At 53.7% G+C, this 18,212-nt stretch overlaps 1 protein-coding gene across 4 annotated transcripts in view; it reads left to right on the forward strand.

Moving 5' to 3' along the window:
- The window catches only part of ift122 (intraflagellar transport 122 homolog (Chlamydomonas)), a 65,624-nt gene extending 48,285 nt beyond the window's left edge, over window positions 1-17,339 (forward strand). The window contains exons 23-30 of one of the 4 annotated variants that reach the window (XR_013800545.1): window positions 4,125-4,225; window positions 4,581-4,746; window positions 5,645-5,756; window positions 6,151-6,255; window positions 10,502-10,578; window positions 16,613-16,777; window positions 16,882-17,032; window positions 17,082-17,188. Coding sequence is in view for 3 of the 4 variants with exons in the window: in XM_079638149.1 (XP_079494275.1) it covers window positions 4,125-4,225; window positions 4,581-4,746; window positions 5,645-5,756; window positions 6,151-6,255; window positions 10,502-10,578; window positions 16,613-16,777; window positions 16,882-16,971 (816 nt within the window). In the remaining variant the exon portion in view is untranslated. Of the gene's footprint in view, window positions 1-4,124; window positions 4,226-4,580; window positions 4,747-5,644; window positions 5,757-6,150; window positions 6,256-10,501; window positions 10,579-16,612; window positions 16,778-16,881 lie in introns of all 4 variants that reach the window. The other 3 variants (XM_079638149.1, XM_079638150.1, XM_079638151.1) reach the window with 3 other exon arrangements.
- The last annotated feature ends 873 nt before the right edge of the window (window positions 17,340-18,212 follow it).

Genomic DNA, 18,212 nt, shown 5'->3' on the forward strand with positions numbered 1-18,212 from the left:
GGATCAGTGTGTGCTGACGAGCGTGACGGGATCAGTGTGTGCTGACGAGTGTGACAGGATCAGTGTGTGCTGACGAGTGTGACAGGATCAGTGTGTGCTGACGAGAGTGACTGGATCAGTGTGTGCTGACGAGTGTGACGGGATCAGTGTGTGCTGACGAGTGTGACAGGATCAGTGTGTGCTGACGAGTGTGACAGGATCAGTGTGTGCTGACGAGTGTGACAGGATCAGTGTGTGCTGACGAGTGTGACGGGATCAGTGTGTGCTGACGAGTGTGACAGGATCAGTGTGTGCTGACGAGTGTGACAGGATCAGTGTGTGCTGACGAGTGTGACAGGATCAGTGTGTGCTGACGAGTGTGACAGGATCAGTGTGTGCTGACGAGTGTGACAGGATCAGTGTGTGCTGACGAGTGTGACAGGATCAGTGTGTGCTGACGAGTGTGACAGGATCAGTGTGTGCTGACGAGTGTGACGGGATCAGTGTGTGCTGACGAGTGTGACAGGATCAGTGTGTGCTGACGAGTGTGACAGGATCAGTGTGTGCTGACGAGTGTGACAGGATCAGTGTGTGCTGACGAGAGTGACTGGATCAGTGTGTGCTGACGAGTGTGACAGGATCAGTGTGTGCTGACGAGAGTGACTGGATCAGTGTGTGCTGACGAGTGTGACAGGATCAGTGTGTGCTGACGAGTGTGACAGGATCAGTGTGTGCTGACGAGTGTGACAGGATCAGTGTGTGCTGACGAGTGTGACAGGATCAGTGTGTGCTGACGAGTGTGACGGGATCAGTGTGTGCTGACGAGTGTGACGGGATCAGTGTGTGCTGACGAGTGTGACAGGATCAGTGTGTGCTGACGAGTGTGACGGGATCAGTGTGTGCTGACGAGTGTGACAGGATCAGTGTGTGCTGACGAGTGTGACAGGATCAGTGTGTGCTGACGAGAGTGACTGGATCAGTGTGTGCTGACGAGTGTGACAGGATCAGTGTGTGCTGACGAGAGTGACTGGATCAGTGTGTGCTGACGAGTGTGACAGGATCAGTGTGTGCTGACGAGTGTGACAGGATCAGTGTGTGCTGACGAGTGTGACAGGATCAGTGTGTGCTGACGAGTGTGACAGGATCAGTGTGTGCTGACGAGTGTGACGGGATCAGTGTGTGCTGACGAGTGTGACAGGATCAGTGTGTGCTGACGAGTGTGACAGGATCAGTGTGTGCTGACGAGTGTGACAGGATCAGTGTGTGCTGACGAGTGTGACAGGATCAGTGTGTGCTGACGAGTGTGACTGGATCAGTGTGTGCTGACGAGTGTGACAGGATCAGTGTGTGCTGACGAGCGTGACGGGATCAGTGTGTGCTGACGAGTGTGACAGGATCAGTGTGTGCTGACGAGTGTGACAGGATCAGTGTGTGCTGACGAGTGTGACAGGATCAGTGTGTGCTGACGAGTGTGACAGGATCAGTGTGTGCTGACGAGTGTGACGGGATCAGTGTGTGCTGACGAGTGTGACAGGATCAGTGTGTGCTGACGAGTGTGACAGGATCAGTGTGTGCTGACGAGTGTGACAGGATCAGTGTGTGCTGTCGAGTGTGACAGGATCAGTGTGTGCTGACGAGTGTGACAGGATCAGTGTGTGCTGACGAGTGTGACAGGATCAGTGTGTGCTGACGAGTGTGACAGGATCAGTGTGTGCTGACGAGTGTGACAGGATCAGTGTGTGCTGACGAGTGTGACAGGATCAGTGTGTGCTGACGAGTGTGACGGGATCAGTGTGTGCTGACGAGTGTGACGGGATCAGTGTGTGCTGACGAGTTTGACGGGATCAGTGTGTGCTGACGAGTGTGACAGGATCAGTGTGTGCTGACGAGTGTGACAGGATCAGTGTGTGCTGACGAGTGTGACAGGATCAGTGTGTGCTGACGAGTGTGACAGGATCAGTGTGTGCTGACGAGTGTGACTGGATCAGTGTGTGCTGACGAGTGTGACAGGATCAGTGTGTGCTGACGAGTGTGACAGGATCAGTGTGTGCTGACGAGTGTGACTGGATCAGTGTGTGCTGACGAGTGTGACAGGATCAGTGTGTGCTGACGAGTGTGACAGGATCAGTGTGTGCTGACGAGTGTGACGGGATCAGTGTGTGCTGACGAGTGTGACGGGATCAGTGTGTGCTGACGAGTGTGACGGGATCAGTGTGTGCTGACGAGTGTGACAGGATCAGTGTGTGCTGACGAGTGTGACAGGATCAGTGTGTGCTGACGAGTGTGACTGGATCAGTGTGTGCTGACGAGTGTGACAGGATCAGTGTGTGCTGACGAGTGTGACAGGATCAGTGTGTGCTGACGAGTGTGACGGGATCAGTGTGTGCTGACGAGTGTGACAGGATCAGTGTGTGCTGACGAGTGTGACAGGATCAGTGTGTGCTGACGAGTGTGACAGGATCAGTGTGTGCTGACGAGTGTGACAGGATCAGTGTGTGCTGACGAGTGTGACGGGATCAGTGTGTGCTGACGAGTGTGACGGGATCAGTGTGTGCTGACGAGTGTGACGGGATCAGTGTGTGCTGACGAGTGTGACAGGATCAGTGTGTGCTGACGAGTGTGACGGGATCAGTGTGTGCTGACGAGTGTGACAGGATCAGTGTGTGCTGACGAGTGTGACGGGATCAGTGTGTGCTGACGAGTGTGACGGGATCAGTGTGTGCTGACGAGTGTGAAAGGATCAGTGTGTGCTGACGAGTGTGACGGGATCAGTGTGTGCTGACGAGTGTGACAGGATCAGTGTGTGCTGACGAGTGTGACAGGATCAGTGTGTGCTGACGAGTGTGACAGGATCAGTGTGTGCTGACGATTGTGACAGGATCAGTGTGTGCTGACGAGTGTGACGGGATCAGTGTGTGCTGACGAGCGTGACGGGATCAGTGTGTGCTGACGAGTGTGACAGGATCAGTGTGTGCTGACGAGTGTGACAGGATCAGTGTGTGCTGACGAGCGTGACAGGATCAGTGTGTGCTGACGAGTGTGACAGGATCAGTGTGTGCTGACGAGTGTGACAGGATCAGTGTGTGCTGACGAGTGTGACAGGATCAGTGTGTGCTGACGAGCGTGACGGGATCAGTGTGTGCTGACGAGTGTGACGGGATCAGTGTGTGCTGACGAGTGTGACGGGATCAGTGTGTGCTGACGAGTGTGACAGGATCAGTGTGTGCTGACGAGTGTGACGGGATCAGTGTGTGCTGACGAGTGTGACGGGATCAGTGTGTGCTGACGAGTGTGACGGGATCAGTGTGTGCTGACGAGTGTGACGGGATCAGTGTGTGCTGACGAGTGTGACGGGATCAGTGTGTGCTGACGAGTGTGACGGGATCAGTGTGTGCTGACGAGTGTGACGGGATCAGTGTGTGCTGACGAGTGTGACGGGATCAGTGTGTGCTGACGAGTGTGACGGGATCAGTGTGTGCTGACGAGTGTGACGGGATCAGTGTGTGCTGACGAGTGTGACGGGATCAGTGTGTGCTGACGAGTGTGACGGGATCAGTGTGTGCTGACGAGTGTGACGGGATCAGTGTGTGCTGACGAGTGTGACGGGATCAGTGTGTGCTGACGAGTGTGACAGGATCAGTGTGTGCTGACGAGTGTGACAGGATCAGTGTGTGCTGACGAGTGTGACAGGATCAGTGTGTGCTGACGAGTGTGACAGGATCAGTGTGTGCTGACGAGTGTGACAGGATCAGTGTGTGCTGACGAGTGTGACAGGATCAGTGTGTGCTGTCGAGTGTGACAGGATCAGTGTGTGCTGACGAGTGTGACAGGATCAGTGTGTGCTGACGAGTGTGACAGGATCAGTGTGTGCTGACGAGTGTGACAGGATCAGTGTGTGCTGACGAGTGTGACGGGATCAGTGTGTGCTGACGAGTGTGACGGGATCAGTGTGTGCTGACGAGTGTGACGGGATCAGTGTGTGCTGACGAGTGTGACAGGATCAGTGTGTGCTGACGAGTGTGACGGGATCAGTGTGTGCTGACGAGTGTGACGGGATCAGTGTGTGCTGACGAGTGTGACAGGATCAGTGTGTGCTGACGAGTGTGACAGGATCAGTGTGTGTTCTGATGATGTTCATGTTTCAGTCGGAGCCCTTCAGTTCCAACATGCCAGAGATCCTCTTCAACATCTCTCGCTTTCTCTTCCACAACCTGACCAGAGACGTTCCCATGGGCATCTCCAAAGTGTATCCTTCACACACACGCACGCACGCACGCACGCACGCACGCACTCACACACACACACACACATGCTTACACACATGCTCACACACATGCTCACACACACACACACACACACAAACACACACGCACACACACACACGCTCACACACACACACACACGCTCACACACACACACACACATGCACATTATGGCACAATGATGAACTTAAAAATGGCACTTCATGACAAAAAGCTTGCCGACCCCTGATCTACGCGAATGTTAAAATCTCCGACAATCAGCGCTTTATCGGTTTGACCAGCAGGTGTGAGAGAACTCTTCTGGTAAATCGCAGTGTGTGTCCTTGACGTGCGGCTCAGAGATACACTGTACGCTCTGGCCAAGCAGAGTAAGGTTCTGGGAGCGTATAAAGTCGCGCGGCACGCCTTCGAGAAGCTGCAGGGCCTGAAGATCCCGTCCCGCTACCAGGAGAGCATGGAGCTGAGCTGCCTCACGGTGCGCTCCAAACCCTACCGGGACAGCGAGGTGTGTGTGTGTGTGTGTGTGTGTGTGTTACAGCGAGGTGTGTGTGTGTGTGTGTGTTACAGCGAGGTGTGTGTGTGTGTGTGTGTGTGTGTGTGTGTGTGTGTTACAGCGAGGTGTGTGTGTGTGTGTGTGTGTTACAGCGAGGTGTGTGTGTGTGTGTGTGTGTTACAGCGAGGTGTGTGTGTGTGTGTGTGTGTGTGTGTGTGTTACAGCGAGGTGTGTGTGTGTGTTACAGCGAGGTGTGTGTGTGTGTGTTACAGCGAGGTGTGTGTGTGTGTTTCAGCGAGGTGTGTGTGTGTGTGTGTGTGTGTGTGTTACAGCGGGGTGTGTGTGTGTGTGTGTGTTACAGCGAGGTGTGTGTGTGTGTGTGTTACAGCGAGGTGTGTGTGTGTGTGTGTGTGTGTGTGTGTGTGTGTGTGTGTGTGTTACAGCGAGGTGTGTGTGTGTGTTACAGCGAGGTGTGTGTGTGTTACAGCGAGGTGTGTGTGTGTGTGTGTTACAGCGAGGTGTGTGTGTGTGTGTGTGTGTGTGTGTGTGTGTTACAGCGAGGTGTGTGTGTGTGTGTGTGTGTTACAGCGAGGTGTGTGTGTGTGTGTGTGTGTTACAGCGAGGTGTGTGTGTGTGTGTGTGTGTGTTACAGCGAGGTGTGTGTGTGTGTGTGTTACAGCGAGGTGTGTGTGTGTGTGTGTGTTACAGCGAGGTGTGTGTGTGTGTGTGTTACAGCGAGGTGTGTGTGTGTGTTACAGCGAGGTGTGTGTGTGTGTGTGTGTGTGTGTGTGTGTTACAGCGAGGTGTGTGTGTGTGTGTGTGTGTGTTACAGCGAGGTGTGTGTGTGTGTGTGTGTGTTGCTGCTGTGTACTGAAGCTGTGCCTGTTGGTAAAGCTTGTGTCTGCTGCAGGATTTGATCCCGATGTGTTTCCGCTGCTCCACCAACAACCCGCTGCTGAATAACCAGGGCAACTCCTGCATCAACTGCAGACAGCCGTTCATCTTCTCTGCCTCCTCCTATGGTGAGCCGTGTACCTGTCAATCAGAACCGGAGGTGTCCACCACACGCTGAGAAAGCAGGAATGCCTGAACCGTAGAATATCAGGGTCTGTTTGTTGGGCAGTCTGTTGTTTCTTCTGGCCTTTAGTCGACCGTCTGGTCTAACCTCATGAACTCTGCCACACTCATTAGGTTTGTGTGTGTGTTTTGGCAAACCTTCACACAGTGTTGGTCAAACATGGATGAGATCCTCTTCAGAACCTGTAGTTAGACTTCATTGTGTGTGTGTGTGCATGTGTGTGTGTCTCTGTGTGTGTGTGCGCGTGTCTGTGTGTGTGTGTGTGTGCGTGTGTGTGTGTCTCTGTGTGTGTGTGTGTGTGTGTGTGTGTGTGTGTGTGTGTGTGTGTGTGTGTTCAGAGGTTCTTCCGCTGGTGGAGTTTTACCTGGAGCAGGATATCTCGGATGAGGAGGCCGTGTCTCTGATCGACCTGGAAGTGCCCCGTGTGGAGAGGAGCAGCGGAGGTAACATCACCTCAGATATATCATATACATATATCATATTGTGGCGGGAGGAGCAAACGACAGGAGTGGTGTCAGGCCACAGAGAGGCATTTATTACAGGGTGTCCGCGGAGTCATAAAAAGTCATAAAATGTCTGGATTTTCCGTACAAGGTCATAAATTACATTTAGCCACGTTCATTCATTGGTTCCCGAAAATGCGCTGGCGACATAATGTTAAATGCGGCAAAAGCGGAACGGAAAAACTAATTTGAACCGCGCGCCACACGGACCGTTTATCCGCTCGGCTCAAAGTCCAAACGGCAGCGCAGCGCGAGCTCACTTCAGCAGACGCGTTTACTCTGATCGGCCTCTGTCCCGAGATCCAGTGAGAAGCGCTTGAATTCAGTGAAGAACTGTATGTGTATGTGAAGTGTCTCAGTGATTTAAACCGGTTTAAAGGCAGATGAAGCGGCGCTGACGAACAGGAGAAACACTGAGCGCAGCGATACAGTCTAAAGCTTTTCCGTCTAGATGCTACACATTCCCATCATTTACCACGGATTTACTATAACGTTAGCCTATTAATATTAACTGCACCATGTGGAATATACATATTGAATTGTATTATATTATTATTGTAGACAAAGTATTAAAGGACTAATGGAATATAATTACAGTATTTAATAATGTATTTAGGCTACTGTTTTTCATACATTTCATGAAGATATCAGTCAACACAAACCTGTGTTTCAAGACTTGACCCCCATTAGCACATGCAGAAACTAAGAAATTAGTTTTCCAATAAAGATATTTATTTTGTTAAGGACCTAATGTCAAATGTTTGAATGTTCTACCTTAGATTTGTGATTTGTTCCCCTGTTTGGCAAGTGTTTGTCATGATATGTTCTGACAATAAAGAGTAGTTTAAAACCACAATTAACACTCTACAACTTTCACTTAGGAGCAAAAATATGCCTTTAAACTTGAAAGAAATAAAGATTTGACATTTATCCAGATAATTATCTATATCGACTAATATAAAAGTTATTTTTCGTAGTTCGTGTAGGTCATAAATTTAAATCATAATGGTCATAAAAAGGTCTTAAAAAGTCTTAAATTTGACTAACTAAACCCTGCAGAAACCCTGTTATTAAAGTAAATAAACATAAAATGTCCAAAAATGGGGGAAATAAACTGTTAAAACAAAAGGGGGGTGTCCTCGTCGTGCCAGGGAATGAAGAGACGGGTAGTGAAGAGACGGGTCGTGAAGAGACGGGTAGTGAAGAGACGGGTCCAGGTTAGGGCCGGTGTCTTCTCTCGGTCTGAGGCGCGGGCGGCGGCTTGTCCTCTCTACCCCTGTCAGCGGCGGCACGCATGATCCGGGCGACTCCTGGACCGCGAGGACACCAGCACGGTGAGAGGAGAGGCGCGCCGCTTCTGACAGCGGCGGCACGCATGATCCCGGCGACTCCTGGACCGCGAGGACACCAGCACGGGGAGAGGAGAGGCGCGCCGCTTCTGACAGCGGCGGCACGCATGATCCCGGCGACTCCTGGACCGCGAGGACACCAGCACGGGGAGAGGAGAGGCGCGCCGCTTCTGACAGCGGCGGCACGCATGATCCCGGCGACTCCTGGACCGCGAGGACACCAGCACGGCGGAGAGGAGAGGCGCTCAGCTTCTGACAGCGGCGGCACGCATGATACGGGCGACTCCTGGACCGCGAGGACACCAGCACGGGGAGAGGAGAGGCGCTCAGCTTCTGACAGCGGCGGCACACATGATCCCGGCGACTCCTGGACCCGCGAGGACACCAGCACGGGGAGAGGAGAGGCGCTCAGCTTCTGACAGCGGCGGCACGCATGATCCCGGCGACTCCTGGTACCGCGAGTACACCAGCACGGGGAGAGGAGAGGCGCTCAGCTTCTGACAGCGGCGGCACACATGATCCGGGCGACTCCTGGACCCGCGAGGACACCAGCACGGGGAGAGGAGAGGCGCTCAGCTTCTGACAGCGGCAACACGCATGATCCCGGCGACTCCTGGACCCGCGAGGACACCAGCACGGGGGAGAGGAGAGGCGCTCCGCTTCTGACAGCGGCGGCACACATGATCCGGGCGACTCCTGGACCCGCGAGGACACCAGCACGGGGAGAGGAGAGGCGCTCCGCTTCTGACAGCGGCGGCACACATGATCCCGGCGACTCCTGGACCCGCGAGGACACCAGCACGGGGCGGAGGAGAGGCGCTCAGCTTCTGACAGCGGCGGCACGCATGATCCCGGCGACTCCTGGTACCGCGAGTACACCAGCACGGGGAGAGGAGAGGCGCTCAGCTTCTGACAGCGGCGGCACACATGATCCGGGCGACTCCTGGACCCGCGAGGACACCAGCACGGGGAGAGGAGAGGCGCTCAGCTTCTGACAGCGGCGGCACGCATGATCCGGGCGACTCCTGGACCGCGAGGACACCAGCACGGGGCGGAGGAGAGGCGCTCAGCTTCTGACAGCGGCGGCACGCATGATCCCGGCGACTCCTGGTACCGCGAGGACACCAGCACGGGGAGAGGAGAGGCGCTCAGCTTCTGACAGCGGCAACACGCATGATCCGGGCGACTCCTGGACCCGCGAGGACACCAGCACGGGGCGGAGGAGAGGCGCTCAGCTTCTGACAGCGGCGGCACGCATGATCCGGGCGACTCCTGGACCGCGAGGACACCAGCACGGGGAGAGGAGAGGCGCTCAGCTTCTGACAGCGGCAACACGCATGATCCGGGCGACGGGCACACATGATCCCGGCGACTCCTGGACCCGCGAGGACACCAGCACGGGGAGAGGAGAGGCGCTCAGCTTCTGACAGCGGCGGCACACATGATCCCAGCGACTCCTGGACCCGCGAGGACACCAGCACGGGGAAAGGAGAGGCGCTCCGCTTCTGTCAGCGGCGGCACACATGATCCCGGCGACTCCTGGACCCGCGAGGACACCAGCACGGGGAGAGGAGAGGCGATCAGCTTCTGACAGTGGCGGCACACATGATCCCGGCGACTCCTGGACCCGCGAGGACACCAGCACGGGGAGAGGAGAGGCGATCAGCTTCTGACAGCGGCAACACCCATGATCCGGGCGACTCCTGGACCCGCGAGGACACCAGCACGGGGCGGAGGAGAGGCGCTCCGCTTCTGACAGCGGCGGCACGCATGATCCGGGCGACTCCTGGACCCGCGAGGACACCAGCACGGGGAGAGGAGAGGCGATCAGCTTCTGACAGTGGCAACACGCATGATCCGGGCGACTCCTGGACCCGCGAGGACACCAGCACGGCGGAGAGGAGAGGCGCTCAGCTTCTGACAGCGGCGGCACGCATGATCCGGGCGACTCCTGGACCCGCGAGGACACCAGCACGGGGCGGAGGAGAGGCGCTGCGCTTCTGACAGCGGCGTCACGCATGATCCCGGCGACTCCTGGTACCGCGAGTACACCAGCACGGGGGAGAGGAGAGGCGCTCCGCTTCTGACAGCGGCGGCACACATGATCCGGGCGACTCCTGGACCCGCGAGGACACCAGCACGGGGAGAGGAGAGGCGCTCCGCTTCTGACAGTGGCGGCACACATGATCCCGGCGACTCCTGGACCCGCGAGGACACCAGCACGGGGAGAGGAGAGGCGCTCAGCTTCTGACAGCGGCGGCACACATGATCCGGGCGACTCCTGGACCCGCGAGGACACCAGCAGGGGGAGAGGAGAGGCGCTCTGCTTCTGACAGCGGCGGCACACATGATCCCGGCGACTCCTGGACCCGCGAGGACACCAGCACGGGGAGAGGAGAGGCGTTCCGCTTCTGACAGTGGCGGCACACATGATCCCGGCGACTCCTGGACCCGCGAGGACACCAGCACGGGGAGAGGAGAGGCGCTCCGCTTCTGACGCTTCATATTCGTCAACTGTGCCTCATCACCCACCGCCAGTTCCTCAGCGCCCTCCTCTCCAATCACACACGCTGCCAGCGGGACCTGGCGAAGGGTGGCGAGGGGGGGGGGCAGCCGTTCCGTCACAATATATATATACATATTCATCCATCCATCCAATCATATATTCATGAGGGAAATCAGTTTGAATAAGGAAAGCGATATCTTTGTCATAGTATCCTTTCAATTGTTAAAGTTACCGCAGTCATTGCTTGTGCTGCACTTTATTGTACCATTTTGTTTTATTAGTTTATTTGTGTGTGTGTGTGTGTGTGTGTGTGTGTGTGTGTGTGTGTCAGAATCCCAGTGTCTGAAGCTGGATGATGGGACTGGAGACCCCGAGGACGACCCGTTTACAGCCAAACTCAGCTTTGAGGTGAGACGGACTGAAGTGAATAACTAACAGATTAATTTTTCATAAATACACATTCCTGGTGTTCCTTCATTAGTGTGATGCACTTCTGTGAAATGTGAAACCTTCATTTCTTTTCCACTGAAGAAACAAAGATGACATCTTGGATGACGTAGAGGAGAGTAGATTATCAGGAAATTTTAATTCTGAAATGAACTACTCCTTTCATGGGAATATTCCATTTCATCATTCGTTATGGAAACGTTACTTTTGAATGTTCTCTGAATGTTCTGAAACTAGCATTCACATAAAAAATGAACGTCCAACTAAATGTTTCAGAAATAAAATGTTCCATGAATGATATACAGTGGGGGAAATCATTATCTGATCCGCTACTTATTTTGGAAGTTCGCCCACTTCACAAGAAATGAAGGGTCTAATTTTTATGGTAGGTTTATTTTAACGCATAGAGACAGAATATCAACCAAAAAATACAGAAAAACACATTATATAAAGGTTATAAATTGATTTGCATTTCAGTAAGTGAAATAAGTATCTGATCCTCAAGCAAAACATTATTTAGTACTTGGTGGAGAAAGCTTTGTTCTGGAAGACCCATCCACGACCCATCTCCAGTGTTCTGGAAGACCCATCCACGACCCATCTCCAGTGTTCTGGAAGACCCATCCACGACCCATCTCCAGTGTTCTGGAAGACCCATCCACGACCCATCTCCAGTGTTCTGGAAGACCCGACCACGACCCATCTCCAGTGTTCTGGAAGACCCATCCACGACCCATCTCCAGTGTTCTGGAAGACCCAACCACGGCCCATCTCCAGTGTTCTGGAAGACCCATCCACGACCCATCTCCAGTGTTCTGGAAGACCCGACCACGGTCCATCTCCAGTGTTCTGGAAGCCCCGACTACGACCCATCTCCAGTGTTCTGGAAGACCCATCCACGACCCATCTCCAGTGTTCTGGAAGACCCATCCACGACCCATCTCCAGTGTTCTGGAAGACCCATCCACGACCCATCTCCAGTGTTCTGGAAGACCCGACCACGACCCATCTCCAGTGTTCTGGAAGACCCATCCACGACCCATCTCCAGTGTTCTGGAAGACCCAACCACGGCCCATCTCCAGTGTTCTGGAAGACCCATCCACGACCCATCTCCAATTGTTCTGGAAGACCCGACCACGGTCCATCTCCAGTGTTCTGGAAGCCCCGACTACGACCCATCTCCAGTGTTCTGGAAGCCCCGACTACGACCCATCTCCAGTGTTCTGGAAGACCCATCCACGACCCATCTCCAGTGTTCTGGAAGACCCATCCACGACCCGTCTCCAGTGTTCTGGAAGCCCCGACTACGACCCATCTCCAGTGTTCTGGAAGACCCATCCACGACCCATCTCCAGTGTTCTGGAAGACCCATCCACGACCCATCTCCAGTGTTCTGGAAGACCCATCCACGACCCATCTCCAGTGTTCTGGAAGACCCATCCACGACCCATCTCCAGTGTTCTGGAAGACCCGACCACGACCCATCTCCAGTGTTCTGGAAGACCCATCCACGACCCATCTCCAGTGTTCTGGAAGACCCGACCACGGCCCATCTCCAGTGTTCTGGAAGACCCATCCACGACCCATCTCCAGTGTTCTGGAAGACCCGACCACGGTCCATCTCCAGTGTTCTGGAAGCCCCGACCACGACCCATCTCCAGTGTTCTGGAAGACCCATCCACGACCCATCTCCAGTGTTCTGGAAGACCCATCCACGACCCATCTCCAGTGTTCTGGAAGACCCGACCACGGCCCATCTCCAGTGTTCTGGAAGACCCATCCACGACCCATCTCCAGTGTTCTGGAAGACCCGACCACGGCCCATCTCCAGTGTTCTGGAAGACCCATCCACGACCCATCTCCAGTGTTCTGGAAGACCCATCCACGACCCATCTCCAGTGTTCTGGAAGACCCATCCACGACCCATCTCCAGTGTTCTGGAAGACCCAACCACGGCCCATCTCCAGTGTTCTGGAAGACCCATCCACGACCCATCTCCAGTGTTCTGGAAGACCCGACCACGGTCCATCTCCAGTGTTCTGAAAGACCCATCCACGGCCCATCTCCAGTGTGCTGGAAGACCCATCCATGACCCATCTCCAGTGTTCTGGAAGACCCATCGATGGCCCATCTCCAGTGTTCTGAAAGACCCATCGATGGCCCATCTCCAGTGTTCTGGAAGACCCATCCACGGCCCATCTCCAGTGTTCTGAAAGACCCATCGATGGCCCATCTCCAGTGTTCTGAAAGACCCATCCACGACCCATCTCCTGTGTTCTGGAAGACCCATCCATGGCCCATCTCCAGTGTGCTGGAAGACCCATCCACGACCCATCTCCAGTGTTCTGGAAGACCCGACCACAACCCATCTCCAGTGTTCTGGAAGACCCATCCACGACCCATCTCCAGTGTTCTGGAAGACCCATCCACGGCCCATCTCCAGTGTTCTGAAAGACCCATCGATGGCCCATCTCCAGTGTTCTGAAAGACCCATCGACGGCCCATCTCCAGTGCTCTGGAAGACCCATCCACGACCCGTCTCCAGTGTTCTGGAAGACCCATCGACGGCCCATCTCCAGTGCTCTGGAAGACCCATCCACGACCCGTCTCCAGTGTTCTGGAAGACCCATCCACGACCCGTCTCCAGTGTTCTGGAAGACCCATCCACGACCCATCTCCAGTGTTCTGGAAGACCCAACCACGGCCCATCTCCAGTGTTCTGGAAGACCCATCCACGACCCATCTCCAGTGTTCTGGAAGACCCGACCACGGTCCATCTCCAGTGTTCTGAAAGACCCATCCACGGCCCATCTCCAGTGTGCTGGAAGACCCATCCATGACCCATCTCCAGTGTTCTGGAAGACCCATCGATGGCCCATCTCCAGTGTTCTGAAAGACCCATCGATGGCCCATCTCCAGTGTTCTGGAAGACCCATCCACGGCCCATCTCCAGTGTTCTGAAAGACCCATCGATGGCCCATCTCCAGTGTTCTGAAAGACCCATCCACGACCCATCTCCTGTGTTCTGGAAGACCCATCCATGGCCCATCTCCAGTGTGCTGGAAGACCCATCCACGACCCATCTCCAGTGTTCTGGAAGACCCGACCACAACCCATCTCCAGTGTTCTGGAAGACCCATCCACGACCCATCTCCAGTGTTCTGGAAGACCCATCCACGGCCCATCTCCAGTGTTCTGAAAGACCCATCGATGGCCCATCTCCAGTGTTCTGAAAGACCCATCGACGGCCCATCTCCAGTGCTCTGGAAGACCCATCCACGACCCGTCTCCAGTGTTCTGGAAGACCCATCCACGACCCGTCTCCAGTGTTCTGGAAGACCCATCGACGGCCCATCTCCAGTGTTCTGAAAGACCCATCCACGACCCATCTCCAGTGTTCTGGAAGACCCATCCATGGCCCATCTCCAGTGTTCTGGAAGACCCGACCACAACCCATCTCCAGTGTTCTGGAAGACCCATCCACGACCCATCTCCAGTGTTCTGGAAGACCCGACCACAACCCATCTCCAGTGTTCTGGAAGACCCATCCACGACCCATCTCCAGTGTTCTGGAAGACCCATCCACGGCCCATCTCCAGTGTTCTGAAAGACCCATCGATGGCCCATCTCCAGTGTTCTGAAAGACCCATCGACGGCCCATCTCCAGTGCTCTGGAAGACCCATCCACGACCCATCTCCAGTGTTCTGGAAGACCCATCCACGACCCATCTCCAGTGTTCTGGAAGACCCATCCACGACCCATCTCCAGTGTTCTGGAAGACCCATCCACGGCCCATCTCCAGTGTTCTGAAAGACCCATCCACGACCCATCTCCAGTGTTCTGGAAGACCCATCCACGGCCCATCTCCAGTGTTCTGAAAGACCCATCGATGGCCCATCTCCAGTGTTCTGGAAGACCCATCCACGACCCATCTCCAGTGTTCTGGAAGACCCGACCACAACCCATCTCCAGTGTTCTGGAAGACCCATCCGCGACCCGTCTCCAGTGTTCTGAAAGACCCATCGACGGCCCATCTCCAGTGTTCTGAAAGACCCATCCACGGCCCATCTCCAGTGTTCTGGAAGACCCATCCACGACCCATCTCCAGTGTTCTGGAAGACCCATCCACGACCCGTCTCCAGTGTTCTGGAAGACCCATCCACGTCCCGTCTCCAGTGTTCTGGAAGACCCATCCGCGACCCGTCTCCAGTGTTCTGGAAGACCCATCCGCGACCCGTCTCCAGTGTTCTGAAAGACCCATCCACGTCCCGTCTCCAGTGTTCTGGAAGACCCATCCACGACCCGTCTCCAGTGTTCTGGAAGACCCATCCGCGTCCCGTCTCCAGTGTTCTGGAAGACCCATCCGCGACCCGTCTCCAGTGTTCTGGAAGACCCATCCGCGACCCGTCTCCAGTGTTCTGGAAGACCCATCCGCGACCCGTCTCCAGTGTTCTGGAAGACCCATCCGCGACCCGTCTCCAGTGTTCTGGAAGACCCATCCGCGACCCGTCTCCAGTGTTCTGAAAGACCCATCCACGTCCCGTCTCCAGTGTTCTGGAAGACCCATCCACGACCCGTCTCCAGTGTTCTGGAAGACCCATCCACGACCCATCTCCAGTGTTCTGGAAGACCCATCCACGACCCGTCTCCAGTGTTCTGGAAGACCCATCCACGTCCCGTCTCCAGTGTTCTGGAAGACCCATCCGCGACCCGTCTCCAGTGTTCTGGAAGACCCATCCGCGACCCGTCTCCAGTGTTCTGAAAGACCCATCCACGACCCGTCTCCAGTGTTCTGGAAGACCCATCCGCGACCCGTCTCCAGTGTTCTGGCTGAGGGACTGAGAGAGGTTCTCGTCCAAGATTGTACGGTACATGGCCCCGTCCGTTGGCCCCTCTATACAGTGAAGTCGTCCTGTACCCTTAGCAGAGAAGCCCAGAGCATAACGTGTCCACCGCGTGCTTGACCGCAGGGATGGTGTTGTTGGGCTCATAGTCAGCATCCTCCAAACATGACAAGTTGAGTTGATGCCAAACAGCTCAATTTTGGTCTCATCTGATCATAGCACTTTCTCCCAAGCCTTCTGTGAATCATTAGATGTTCATTGGCGAACTTCAGACGGGCCTGTACATGTGCCTTCTGGAGCAGGAGGACCTTGCTGGCGCTGCAGGACTTCAGTCCACTGTGGCGTAGTGTGTTACCAATGTTTGCTTGGTGACTGTGACCCAGTGCCTTGATCATTAACAAGCTCCTCCGTGCAGTTCTGGGCTGATCCCTCGCCTTTCTCTTGATCATCCTTAACTCATGAGGCCAGATCTGGCATGGAGCCCCATACCGAGGGCGATTGATTTTTCATTTTGCATTTCTTCCATTTCTGAATAATCACGCCAACAGTTGTCTCCTTCTCCCCAAGCTTCTTGCTGATGGTCTTGTAGGCCACTCCAGCCGTGTGCAGTCCACAGTCCTGTCCCTGACGTGTGGCGTCTCTGTGGTCTTGCCCATGTGGTGAAGAGGATGCCCACTCCACGGACATTAGGACATTAGGAGGACTTCTTAAAGTGACGGGACTAGTCTGTGTTCCACATGGGCACATGCCCAGTCTGTGGGAGGAAGGATTCTTGCTGGTTGGTTGGGGATCAAATACTTAATTAACTCGATCAAATGCTAATCAGTTTACATTCTGTCATTTATATTCTGTCTCTATCCGTTAAAATAAACCTACCATAAAAATGATGGACCCTTCATTTCTGTGTAAGTCGGCGAACTTACAAAATCCGCAGGTGATTTCCCCCACTGTATATAATGTTTTGAGGCATTATTAAAGACCAGATAACTGAACGAGCGTTTTATTAGCGTTACTGGAAGAACGTTTGTTCATAAGTTTGAGAGAGCGTTCCTGTCGGCTTGGCTGTGGGTGATGATGTCTGATGCTATTGCTAAAAGCGCTATATAAATGAAGGTGACTTGACTCTTCTCGGTGTGCTGTGATTGACAGCAGGGTGGCCGGGAGTTCGTGCCGGTGGTCGTGAGTCGGCCGGTGTTGAGGTCCATGTCCAGGCGAGATGTTCTGATCAAGCGCTGGCCCAAACCTCTCAGCTGGCAGTACTACCGATCCCTGCTGCCCGACGTCAGCATCACCATGTGTCCGTCCTGCTTCCAGGTACACACACACACACACACACACACACACACACACAGGCTTCATGTGTTCGGCCTGTTCCCTATCTGTGAAGTTTGATTTGCATTCTGTTGTCTTTTCCAAAGATGTTTCACAGTGAGGACTACGAGCTGTTGGTTCTTCAGCACAACTGCTGCCCGTACTGCCGCAGACCCATCGATGAGCCCAGCGGCTAGTGTGTGTGTGTGTGTGTGTACTGCCGCAGACCCATCGATGAGCCCAGCGCCTAGTGTGTGTGTGTGTGTGTGTGTGTACTGCGCAGACCCATCGATGAGCCCAGCGGCTAGTGTGTGTGTGTACTGCCGCAGACCCATCGATGAGCCCAGCTAGCTCATCCGCGTGTGCTGAATGTGCGCGAGCTCGGTCTGATCAGGATCCGTCAGTAAATGCCAGCTCAGCGCAGCTCTGATAGGATTACCGGGATCAACCGGCCAAAGCAGATTACAGTGTGTGTCCATACATGCTCCTTATCACACTTACACAAACACACACGGCTCACTCCATTTCACTGTCCTTTCAAATAAAGATTTCATATTTATGCTCTAATGTGTATTGCTGTCATGTTTTCCTATCTGTTGAGCTGAAGTGTTTTTATATATTGTCTTTTAAAATATGGAAGTCATTCTAGTTCTACAATTAAGTGAATTCTAGGAGCTCTTTTTATATCTTTCGCTGCTTCTGAGTGGAGATGACCGTTTTTTAAAGATTATTGTTGGAAATATTTCCTTGAGTGTTTTGAATGCAGAACCAATTTATCTTTTTTTTTTCTGGCCTCAAAGTTATTTTCCATCTTGTAAGTCTCTATTAATATCCATTTAACTAACGTCATGTCCTCATCCTTTAGGAATTTATATAATTTTTGGTGGGAAACCAAGAGCACAAACATGTTTTGTGAGATTTGTCTCGCTCTGAAATGTTCCTGTTTGTTAAAATGACAGACATCATCATTTCAGAAGATAGTTAATAAATTAACTCAGTCACTGAACTTAAGCTCCCTATTTCCATTCAGCATTATTTCAGTAATATTCATTGTTTTTCTCATTTATGTCACTTACAAGTGTAATAGCTGAAGTGCGTGTGACTCGATCAGAGCAAGTTTCTGAAGTCTAAAGGCTAGTTCGTGGAACTCCAACAAACATCAGCAAACCTGCTATGGGATTTAGAAGCGAAACCTCCAGTGTCGCAGTGAACCGGCCTTTAGCGCACCAGTCGGTTTTTGTGGGCACTCAGAGATACATTGGAATTTATTTATTTGAAGTTACGGGGTGGAAAATGAAAGTGTTACTGTGTTTACAGTCGGTTTACCTTCAGGGATTATCAAGCCTCTCTGACCCCAATCTGCCCGTAACTCAATTCCTCCAAATTGCATGGCCTCTCTGTAATCTCATTAATCTGGGCACATGGGGTTCATATAAGA

The sequence above is a fragment of the Phoxinus phoxinus genome (assembly GCF_949152265.1).
Source record: "Phoxinus phoxinus genome assembly, chromosome: 15".
NCBI classification, from domain to species: Eukaryota; Metazoa; Chordata; class Actinopteri; order Cypriniformes; family Leuciscidae; genus Phoxinus; species Phoxinus phoxinus.